Source organism: Myotis nattereri (genome assembly GCF_964212035.1).
Source record: "Myotis nattereri genome assembly, chromosome: 18".
Classification (NCBI taxonomy): domain Eukaryota; kingdom Metazoa; phylum Chordata; class Mammalia; order Chiroptera; family Vespertilionidae; genus Myotis; species Myotis nattereri.
In genome coordinates this window covers 22,097,525-22,109,241 of record NC_138093.1, presented here as the reverse complement: position 1 = coordinate 22,109,241, position 11,717 = coordinate 22,097,525, and the positions used below count along the sequence as shown (strand labels likewise).

Genomic DNA, 11,717 nt, shown 5'->3' with positions numbered 1-11,717 from the left:
CCCTCTGGTACATGCTGTAGAATGTCCTCTGTGGGGGTGAATACTTCTCCTTTGATGGATTCCAAAGGCATCGTCTGGAGCCCAGCTGGTACATCAGGTGGGTAAGTGTGTGTGTGTGTGTATCTGTCTGTCCAATGTGAGGTGACTGTAAAATGAGACGTAATTCTTTCCAAGTCCATTTTGAGGACAACTACAAATAAGTTCTAAAAGTGTTTTGAGCCCAAGCAGCATGAAAAGAGTAAGTAGAACCTCACAGGGAACATTCTGTTCTTTTTTGACATGATTTCGGAGTATTTTAACAGTGAGCCATTGCTTCTAGATGTCATGTTTCATTGGGTAAGAGTAGGGTGCGCTCAGGTGGTGCCCCGTGAGGTCATGAGTGGCTGTTAAACATCAGCTTGTAAACCTCTCACTCCACCTGCTTTGGTTTAGTTCAGGAGAACCTTGTTCTAGTTTTCAGAGAAGACACGTGCTCTTCGCCCTGCTTCGTATTACGGGGACATTTCCATACCTGACGCTGTGGCATTTGCTGAGGAAATTATTTTATCCTTTTATTTTTGCAGAGGAAATCTGGAAATTGTTTTAGAAACAAGTCATTGAAGCACAAGAGCTGGAGTCAGACTGCCTGGTCGAACTCCCCTCTCCTGGCTAGAGCTCTGTGACTTTCCAAGGACATTTCACCTCTCGGAGTCCAGTTTTCTTTTATCAAACAGTGAGGGAGTTGGTCCCTAAGTCACAGTGTTCAAGATGATATGATTGTACAGTGCTTAGCACAGGGCACAGCACACGGTAAGTTCTCAAATGCTGGTCACCCAGCCAGGGCTCCAGAAACTAGAATGGAGGGCAGCCTTGGCTTACAGTGTGTCAAAACTGACAGCAGTTTTACTAAGTTTTTATTGTTCTGTTACCCAAGCACTTGATCAGTATGAACCAGTTTAATCCTCACAGCAACCCTAGTTGTAAGTTGTGCTCACTTTGACAAAAGTGGAAACCAAGATTATGCTGGGGTTAACAGCTTCCTATCATCGCACAGTGGAATGTGGCTGAGCCAAGGCACTCGGGCTCACAGAAGTGTTCAAAACCACGGAGTTCCGCTGTTTGCCTTGGTTCCCGGCTGTAAGAGGTTTAGTCCTGTCGTTAGGACATGAGACATGGCTGGCCAGTGCTGAAAGGATGTCAGCTGTGACTCAAACCTGACGCTATCGAATGTACCTCTTACAGTGTGTATTGCAGTTAGAGCTGGGTATGTCAGAGGGTCGGGTGGCCTGCACATTCCTCCCCAGATGCTCTAGCCTGAGACAGTTAGGCCCCATCTAACCGGTGCAGTTCGGTCAAGTTTACTTTTGTCCCATGAGTGGTTTGAAACTAACGTCCTTCAACCATTTATTTGACTGTTTATTGGGGATCTGCTGTGGCTCGGGCTGGGTGCTCCCTAACCAGGAGGCAGCTATTTGAGTGAGTGAGGTCTATGAAGTGTCCCGTGGGGAGAGAGGTCTGTCACGTCACCTGGGCTCGCGGGGAGAAGGCTGGGGAGGGCTTTAAATGAGGCAACACTTGATGACAAACCCAGCGACCTGCGTGTAACTCCGAAGTGTGCGGGGGAGAAACGTGAGCACTCCTCCGTGTCCAGGGCACAGTGTGCATGTGGCCATTCAGTCCTTAAAAATGCCTTTTCAAAGCTGGGAGCGTGGAGTGACATTTTCTTACAGAAGAGCAATATGAAGGAAGCTTTTTCAGTACGAAGTTGAAGTAAACCGGCAGACCAGACATCTGGTGTCAGCTCGGTGAGTCCCAGCATTCGCTGGAGTTACTCCTCCCCCCGCCCCCATCAGCATTCCATGGCATCTGGAATTTTGCTGAGTGAACAGGATTACTAGGTCCTACTAAGAAAGTAGACTGAAGGTTTTAGCAAAATAGAAAATTTTAATATTTACATATGGCACAGTGATGTCAAGGCCCCTTAACTTTAAAAATATTTTTTTTAACCTGCAGAACAAATCTCAGCCTACACTGACATGATTTTTTCAAAAATTATTCTGTACCTTTTTTTCCCAGCCCGAGGCTCTCCCCTGCTGTGCTCACAGATATAAGCTGCTCAGCTTCCCTCAGAGTAGCAACCGGAAAGGCAGCCCCACCCGCCACAGGTAAGAGAACGCCTTTTCCCTTCCTGTCACTGAGAATCCTGCAGCCTCAGGCCCAAGTCCAAGCAGCTGTAGGCAAGAGCAGAGATGCTAAGCCCCTGGGATGAGTTTCTCTCCCACTTGGTGCTCTCCAGCCACCTGGCCCACATTTTGGAATGTGGCTCTGGCTTCTGATTTAAGGCCTTCCTTTTATACACCACGTGTGTGAGTGCTGGGCGTCTACTGACCCCAGCCAGGGTCCTGTTAGGCAGTTTCAAGTTTTCATCTTGCTCTCAAGGCAGGAAATAGTTAATTCTCTGGGAAACAGATTTGCATCCCTGAGAAGAAAAGATTTGTTCCTCTTTGGGGACATACACCATCATCTTGGCAATTTCATCCAGTGCCTCTTCTGTATACAGGAGCTCCTGGCTCAGGAAAGCATCACGTGCACACAGCCTCACGTGGTGGTACTCCAGTGGCAGGAAGGGGACAAAGAAGTCAATCAGGTTTTCCTTCACAAGGCGGCTGTGGCCAAAGCCACTGTCTGAAATGAAGACCACAGTTACATGGGAACCTGAACCCAGCTGGAGGGTGAGGTGTCCTGACCCGAAGGCCTGGGCAAGGCTTGCTCTCAGGGCCACTCCAGGAGGACTGTCTGCTCTAGAAAGGGTGCCTTGGCTGACACTGGGTGTGTGCACAGATGCGGCAGGAGTGGGACAGGACAGAAGGTAGAGCCACCTTCCCTCTGACTGGAGGCCTAGCCCCAGGGTCCACGGGCCACTGCCGGTATCCCCAGGGCCAGGGCAAACTGCTCTCAAAGCATTTTCAGAGAAGGAGTGCAGCTTTCTTGGCATTTTTCTTGTGCCTCCCTGAAGTTGATGAGATGATTACAAGGTGTGTCCTGTGGTCCTGAGTACCCGGTGGGAGTCAGTTACCTGTGGACGCCACAATCTCAGCCTGGAGGCCGGACTCCAAGTGTTCCATCGTGATATCTTCCCGGGACCATCCAGCCTTCAGCAGACCCAGGACCACCTCATTGATGACGTTGCCTCCAAGGTTACTAAAAGAGACAGGAGCTTGTTAACAGTTTCATCTTTCTATTTAGGCTTCAAGTGGACGGCTTGACACTGAGGCCACTGCACTGGAAGAACAGAAGCTGAGGTCTGGGGCCTCCTCCTGCAAAGGTCTGTACAAAAGAGACATTGTCCGGCCTTGTCACCCTGCCTTGCTCCCTTTTGACAAACACAGACTGCTGGGTGCTGGGAGCCCAGAGGGGTGCTGAGGTTCTCTCCGTTGACTTCCATGTGTATGTGACTCCAGGACAGTGTGGCAAGTGCTGATGTAGGAGAAAACTAAAGAGGGAGGGGAAGTTTAGGAGGCACAACTCAGAGGGAGAGTGAGAAAGGCCATTAAAGAAAACATCTGTTTGCCTTGAGCTGCCTCGCCCTAATGGAAGTGGAATATAGAAGGACGGCGACATGTGCCTATGACATCATTAAGCAACTAGAATTTCAGGTCTGAAGCACAGGAAAGAGGACAGGTTTAGAGATATGGAGAAAAAGGGTGAGAAGAAATCTTAGTGGCACCAACAGGGACGCTGGGAAGGAGGCGGGACACCTGGAGTTGGCAGGGCTGCCTCCCTCTCTTCCCTCCCCTCGGGCTCCTGCAGCTCCTAAACCAACCAGGCTCTCCCTAGGAAGCTCTGCCTGGCTCTCTGAAGCTCCCAGGTACATTAACTCAAGTGTCTGTTCGTTTGAGTGCGGCCTGTGTGCCAGGCTCTGGTTCCATCCATGCCTAGCAGGTAAGCTGACCATCTAGCCAAGTGACCCAGTGCCTCCTTGCCCAGCTGGCGGGCCTGTCAGCAACAAGGGGAGTCCCTGTCCCATTGCGTAAGTTCAGCTGCACGTAGGGAAGCTTCTGCCCCAAGGCCTGCCAGGGAGGTCATCGCTGCACACGCAAGTGGCTGCACTTGCATCGGCTGAGATAAGACCTGCCCACAGATTGCCCCATCAAGGGCAAGGGGGGCATGTGTAGGACTTGCGTACGTGGCCCCAGGAGCACAGATTCCAGTGCCTTCCCCGTTTCTGCCCGAGGCCATCTACCTGACACGAAGTTTCTGGAGAGCAGGAGCTTAGCCTGTTTATGTGACCACTGTGCATAGCACATAGCAGGCGCTCAGTGGATAGTTTTGTCTCCACTTCCCTCCAGATTTCTCCTGCAGCCGCCATCTCACCACGACATAACCTGGGCCCCTTCTCTGTTCACTCTCCTTGTCCTTAGGAGCTGCTGCGCTGGCACCAACTTTAGACAGGGGTTGCCTTCCTCAACCTCCCAGGTCACCTGCTGACATGATCTGAAGGGACCGGTCACCTCTAGAGACTAGCCCTGGCTCTGGGGTAGGGCAAGATGTAGTCTCAACAGCCCTCAGAGCCCCATAGGCCTTTCCAGAATGCTCATCTCTGAATCTTCATTTCCTTATTTGTAGACAGCTTAAGATACCCTCCTTAGGTTCTACAGTCAACATACATGCATTTTTTTCTTCCCTGGGGTACAAGTCCTTCCTTTCTCTTCTTTTCCTGACAACAGTGCAGAGAGAACAGCCATGAACGTCCCTCTCTACCGCTGCAGTGAGAAGTGGACAGTCCCTTTGCTCTCGGGAGTTCCAAGGTCCTGCCTGTGGCCACCTGGAGCCTTTCATGCTTGTAGAATAGGTGGAGGCAGGCAGTGTGAGTGTTCTGGCCCAGAAGACTCGGCTCTGAGGGCTGAGGCAGTCTAGGCCCCCACACCCTACATGTCCTGTTTCAAGCACCACCTCCTCCTGCCATCATACTACTCCACACAGATGGTGAAAAACCACCACCAGCTTACCTCCAACAGCAGCTCTAGGAAATGTTTCAGGATGAAACTGCTGTGAGTTGCTCAAACTAGAAGTTTGAATCAGCTATGTTTTTCTTTCAGATAGAGGAGTCCTTACACATTCTAGAAATCAAGCCCAGAAACTTGTTAAAGAGAAAAACCAGAGTCACTGTGCTAAAAGCCCCATGGCACCAAGCCTGGACTTCTCTGGTCAGTACCAATGAGGTAACCTGTCACAGGCCCTCTTCCATCTCCAACGGAAGCTGGCCCTGCCAGAAACAGTCCTTTGTTTTGCCAACTTTCATGTCCTGCCCAGTTTTGCTCATAAAAAGCATTCGTTGTCCAGATTCTCAGAGCATCTCTGTTTACTAGATGGGATGCTGCCTGATTCAGGAACAGCTTAATAAAGCCTATTAGCTCTTCAAATCTACTCAATTGAAGTTTAGTTCTTTAACAGATTTAAATACACTGTCTTTCCCTACCCATCACTGAATAACTGAAACCTTCAAGGTTTAAAGGGTAGCAACCTTGCTGGCCCTTGGGTGGTGGTATCTGGCCCACCTGCCACCGGTGTGGTGTCCTCCTCCCTGAGGGCACATAGGCCCACAGGGCGCCTTTTCCCTGCCCTGCCTCCACCACTCATGGTCTGTCTGGGTCACTGGAGGGGGAGGCAGGGGAAGGGCACGGAGCGGGGGTGTCAAGACCAAAATACTACAGTGGCAAACATTTACATTTGTTTAGAGATACAGCAGGGTCACCTTAGAAATCCTGGCACAGGTGCTGAGAACTGGGCCAAGCCCATGTGGAGGAACACTCAGCTGCAGCCACAAGGCAGAGTTGGCTCAGGTGAAGGGAGAGGAAGGAGAAGCTATGCACAAAGTCAAAGGATTTCTACAAAAGCAAAAGAGAATCACGAGCTGGTCACCAGAATCCTTCCATGGGGGAAGGACTGGTGTCTGCAGCAGTTCAGAGGGTTCCCTGGACGCCCACCACCTGGCAGGGCTTAGGTGGAGAAGCCATAAGGAGCCTCCAGGCTGCCTCAGAAGGTGGTCAATAACAGAGCCAATCATATCAGCAAATCTGCTTTTCTCTTAAAACCACCTTGGTCGGCCTCCTGTCCTTCACAGCTCATCCTTCACACTCTCCAAACCTGTATGCACCCTAAAGCTGGGGAAAATCCCCTAGCAAGCATGTACTAGCATGGGGAGGGAACAACTGGTTTGTCTTCCACTGAGTGCAAGCAGCAGCTTGTGAAGCATTCCAGTTGGGCCAACAGGGACCCAGACTTTAACAGACCTTGGGCAGTACATTCCCAGTTGGAGCCTCCATAAAATAAGGTTGGACAAGTCGCTTTCTAAGCCTGTTTTCAGCATAGCCTTTTCCAGAGCCTGGAGCACAGCACAAAACAGGAAAGGTCCTGTGTGGTGGGCTTGCAAATAGAGAGAGACAGAGCACTTCTCATTCAACATATGATCCCAGTGACTTCCTCTCATGATCAGAGAAGAAAAAGACTTTCCAAGGATGGGGAGAGAACACACCATGTTGGAGTTAGTGGGAAACTACCCTTTGGGTCTACATTAAGAATTTTCCAAGGTAGTTTGTACTTGATTTTGAACTAATTTGCTGACTTGAAAATTTAATGCCCTACTAAGGGGATTCCCAGTATATGAATTACAGTGTGATACTGGCATAAAAACAGACCATAGATCAATGGAATAGAACACAAAACTCAAACCCACATGTATATGGTCAATATATGACAAAGGAACCAAGAATAAATTAATGGGAAACTAGACCACCATCTTATACCGCACACAAGAGTGGACTCGAAATGGATTAAATACTTGAATGTAAGATCTGAAGCTCTAAAATTCCTAGCAGAAAACTTAGGTGGTAAACTTCTTGGCCTTCCTAATGGTCTTTTGGGATCTGACACCAAAAACAAAAACAAGCAAAAATAAGTGCGACTACATCAGACTCAAAAGCTTCTGTACAACAAAGGAAACCAACAAAAGGAAGAGCAACCTACTGAATTGGAGAAAATACTTGTAAGTCATATATCTGATGGGTTAATATCCAAAATATATAGAGAACATAACTCAATAGCAAAAAAATACACATCCCGAACAAGCAGATTAAAAAATGGGCAGAGGATCTGAATAGGTATTTTTCCAAAGAGGATACACTGATGGCCAACGGGTACACAGAAAGGTGCTGAACATCACTAATCGTCAGGGGACGATGAGCCATCACATACCTGTTAGAACGGTTGTTACCAAAAGGATGAGGTAAATGCTGGTGAGGACGTGGAGAAAAGTGAACCCTTGTGTACTTGGTGGGATTGTGGACGGGGTCTGAGGGGAATCCCACCATCCTGAGAACAATGCGGGAGGCTAGATGAGAGGCAGCTGCTCTTCCCCACGCCAGTCCTCTGAGTGAGTTTGTACTTAGCTGGCCGTGGGGGGGGGGGGGGGGGGGACCACAGTCCTTCAAAGTGCCCTGGGGTGGGGTAGAATCGGGGCAGGAGCCGGAGACTTAAGGCTACCCCCCCGCCCCCAGCGGTGACACAAGCAGCTAGGTTTCTATGTTCTCAACTACAGTCTTATTGGTTTCCCCTGTGGAAAAGGGTCTGCAGTCTAGGAGAGCACAAAAGCCCTGTATGCACACACAGCACCCAGACAGAGGTTCTTCCTCCTGGTTTTCCTCAGACCTTACCTGAGAAAAAGAAAGATGGTTCTCGAGGACTCAGCCCTGTGGTTCTCCAGGACCTGGTGTTCCAGATGTGGCCCGAGGGCCTCCAGCAGTCCTGGGTGCAGCTTCTCAGCCTCATCAAAAATGAACAGGGTCTGGTGGCAGTGCTCCTGCGTCTTCCTCACCTGTTCTGTCAGCTGCTCCTGCACAGAATACGGGGAGCAGCTGGGGACCCCTGGGAGGCACATTCAGCCCGGAGGGCCCTGGTGAGGCCCCTTTTACCCTGGGGAAGCACCTGCAGTGGATTCCCTCGGGCTAGGTTCTACCCTGGAATTACCAACTTCAAACTGGTGGAGGTGGGGCTAGCCTGGGAGAGGGAGAAGGTGAGGGCCTTGCCTGCCCTTGGTAACAGGCCCTGCTCCCTCCCCTCCAGGAAGAGGTCCCAGAACTAACAGCCAACTCATCCTCCCCAAGGGGTGGGAATCAGGCTCTGATACAAGGGTCATAGGTAGAGACAAGCTCAAGTGCCAGAGGCGGCCACAGGCCCATCTTGAACTTCCTGGAGCAGAGTGCCCACTGGGCTAACTCGGGGAGGAGCCTGGGAAGGACCTATCTGGGTCTACTTGGCCTACTTGGAACTGGGGCTCCCCATTCAGGCAAGAATAGTTCTCAGTTGAAAAGATGCCACTTTGTGGGGTTCACCAGATCAGGGCCAGCTCTGCCCCACGGTGGGGTGTTTTAGCAGAGCCCACACTCACTATCGCCTCTAGCCTTCCTGGATCCTGACTTCAGTGCCCTGTGACCTGAGTGTGTGTGTGTACGTGTCATTTTTCATGGTGAGGAAGCCACAGTCAAAGCCAGCTAGATTTTCTGGGAAGGCCTGGCTGACCAGCTGCCTGCCCTTAGGACAGTTCACCCTAGCCTGCCCTCCGAGGCCACACTGAAGCTGCCAAGTGACTCAGGCAATCTCTCCTCAAATGCTTACCTAATCTTCCCAGGTGACCGCATTCCAAATATTGGACCTGAGCCAGAGACAGACACTCACCTCTGTCGGGCTGCAGTGGGGTTTTGGTCATTGTCCAGCTTGCTTTAAACACTACATCTCAATGGAAGAAACCCAAAATTGAGCAGCAAAGACAATTTTTGTCCTTCCACTTGTTGGGGGAAATCACTTATGATATGAGAGACTTCTTTTAAAAAACAGGATTTGCAACTTTCCACTCTAATGACAATGACATCACACAGCATGGGGAAAGGCTTGCAGGAAGCACACCAAAATGCCAACTGCCTGTGTGTACGTGGGGAGGTCATGATAAAGCCTTTGCCTTCCTCTATCCCACTTTTCCTGTGACTTCCACTACTATCACAGAAAATTAACACGCGGAATCTTTTTAAGCGCCGTGTCTGTCGGGGAAGGAGACAGCTCGGGACGAGTGGTGTGGAACATGTCTGTCGTCCACGTGTTCAGGGCCTCATCTGTGTGGAGTAGAGGTTTCTGTGGGTTACAGGTTCTGTTGAAATGGACCCTGTCCCCCAAACCCCACAGCTAGGCTTCTCCAGGGCCCATCGCCCAGCACAGAGGGCTGCGCCTCGGGCCGTCCAAGCCTCACTCCAGCCCCAGCACTGCCCAGCCTCACCTTGTACAGGTCCACATACTGGGGGTGAGGGAAGTGGATCATGGTGATGAACACCTTGACACAGTCACTCCTCAGCCCGTCCCGGTACAGGTTCTCCGCCAACAGCCGTGCCACGAAGTTCTTGCCTGTGCCAGACCAGCCGTGGAACGACAGAGCCAGGGCCTTGTCTGGCCGGGGCAGCTCCAAGTAGCTCTTCACTGTTGTCAGGACCAGCTCCTGGGCCAGATGCTGGCCGTGCAGTCGCACACTCAGGTCAGATTGTAGGCCTAGGGGTAGGAAAGAGGAGGCCACGGTGAGAGGTGCACACAAGTGCAGTCCCCACCAGGCTCAGCAACAGCCGAGAGAGTGAACACCTCTGAACATCACTGAGGTGGGATCACTTTGGCCTCAGAACAAGCCACTGGGCACACGTAGCAGCAGAAGGGATCCGAGGGCTATTTTCTGAAGAATTTGAGAAGTCACCATTGAACTTAGGGAGAGAATGGATTCATCCTTTCTGAAGGCCCTGAAGACCTCCAGAATGGTTGGGAGAGTCCTATCTGGAGGAGGAACCTCACACCCCATGCTCGTGGTCACTCGCACCTGGAAGTTTCAGAACTCCCTACATATTTCATGGAACACTCTCATTTTATTCATTTTAACTCAATTTAGTAGACACCTGTTGGCAGTGTGTGCAAAATCTTCTGGTAGGCTCTCTCTCCTCTCAGCCATGAGGCTGCAGAGTTTGGAGATGGGGGCCATGGTGGGGACAGGAGAGTGCTGCCAGCTGGGGGAAGGATGAGGAAAGGTTCCCTATACCTTAGCCATTCCCCTGAACTGCCTCCCCTTCCCACAGATCTCTATCCCCTTAGAGGTATGCAAGGTCCAACCTGTGAAGTTGTTGGAGACCCTGCAGTCCCCATGGTCACAGCAATCCCAGAAGCTGCAGTACCACGTGGTCAGGATATTCAGGTACTGCTGGCCCAACAGGGGAAGGCTCCAACCTGGAAAAGGGGGGGCTGTGAGACACACACACAGCATGGGGCCCACAGGGAGCCTGCCCTCCCTGCCCACGTGGTTCTTCCAGTCCTTTGCCCTCTCTCCACAGCCTTCCTCTCGCTGCTCTTCCCTGGACCTCCCTTGTGCCTGGGTACGAGTGCACACCTCTAGCTTTGCTATTGATGCAGCTCCAGGAAAGGCTCGGTTGACTCAACAAACATGCCCTAGGCACTGTGCCAGGGTGGCAAGGAGCCCAGAGCCCGCCTGCGAGGAGCTGGCCACCTAGTTGGGGACAGGCAGCTGGTGATCATCATTCTTCCTACTTGCTCTGGATTCCAAATCTGATCATAGCCAAACCCAAAGGCCTCTCACTCTTTTGCCAAATATTAATTTAAATATACCCAGCATTAGCAAAAACAAAGGCCATACGCTGGAGATTAGAAATCTTTAAAGATGTGTAGAGCGCCATTACAGTACTATTACCAGATCTAGAATTGTTAGCAGAGACCGGAAAAGCCTCAGAGATCATCTGGTCCACGACAGGGACAGAATGGGAACTAGAACTCAGGTTGGGACTCCTGGCCCAGGCTCCACCTCCGTCAGCCACAGAGGAGGAAAAGGGACTTGGGGTGTGCCCAACGGGACTTTAAGCCATCAAGGCGTGAGCTGTCTGGAGGAGTCAGCTACCAGCCAGGTAGACGAGGACAGCCAGGCCCATCCTCTAAGACGGCTGTACCAGGGGTGAGGGTGGCAGGGGCGAGGCTTCCTGGTCCTCCCGGGACTGGGCAGCAGAGTCAAGGTGGCTGCTAAGGTGCCTGCAGGGTGGTCCTGAGGCTGCTGGCCCCGGGCAGGTGCGCGGGGGCACATCTCACCCCCGGGTCTTACCCAGGGCCCCCGCGGGGGCCTCCTTGTCCAGCGAGCAGGTCTTGGGCCACACGCGGCAGCTGAAGAGCGCCCAGTACCGCCTGGTGAGGGCGCCGGCCGCCCTCACCCACTTGCGCAGGTCCCGGAAGGGGAGGGACGGCCAGGCTTGTCCTGAGCGGGGCTCCTCGGCCTCCTCTCGGGGCCCAGCCGGGTCGTGAAGCTCCAGTGCGCCTGGCAGCGGCGGCAGCAGCAGCAGCAGCAGCAGCAGGACCCTGAGCCGGAGCGGGCTCCGCAGGCCGCGAGGCATATCCGGCTGAGCTCCCGCTGCTCCGCGCCAGGCCTCGCTCAGCTCGCCCGGTCCGGGCTGCGGGAACCCACCGGCACCGGAGCTTCCCTTCCGAGGCGGAATCCGGGTCGGCTGGGGATTGGAGTTGCCGCAGGAACCGCAGCCCCACGTGACCCGGGGCGAGGCGGTGCCCCAAACCGAAACCTAGGCTGGCGCCGCCCATCCCAGGGGCTGGCGTCCAGTCAGCGGCCTATTCTGAGCTGACTGCGGCCCCAGGGGTGAAGT

At 52.4% G+C, this 11,717-nt stretch overlaps 1 protein-coding gene and 1 long non-coding RNA gene across 2 annotated transcripts; one reads left to right on the top strand and one right to left on the bottom strand.

Moving 5' to 3' along the window:
- Positions 1-860: 860 nt before the first annotated feature.
- Positions 861-5,406, top strand: LOC308533926. The gene is made up of 4 exons (XR_013997132.1): positions 861-1,784; positions 2,056-2,144; positions 3,226-3,304; positions 4,707-5,406. It is a non-coding gene; the product is annotated as an uncharacterized lncRNA (long non-coding RNA).
- On the bottom strand, positions 1,902-11,717 carry TOR3A (torsin family 3 member A). Its single transcript, XM_081112155.1, is given in 7 exon segments — positions 1,902-2,664; positions 3,056-3,180; positions 7,692-7,870; positions 9,305-9,570; positions 10,174-10,287; positions 11,168-11,477; positions 11,479-11,717. Coding segments are annotated over 7 exon segments (1,422 nt in total). The 5' UTR covers positions 11,656-11,717; the 3' UTR covers positions 1,902-2,413.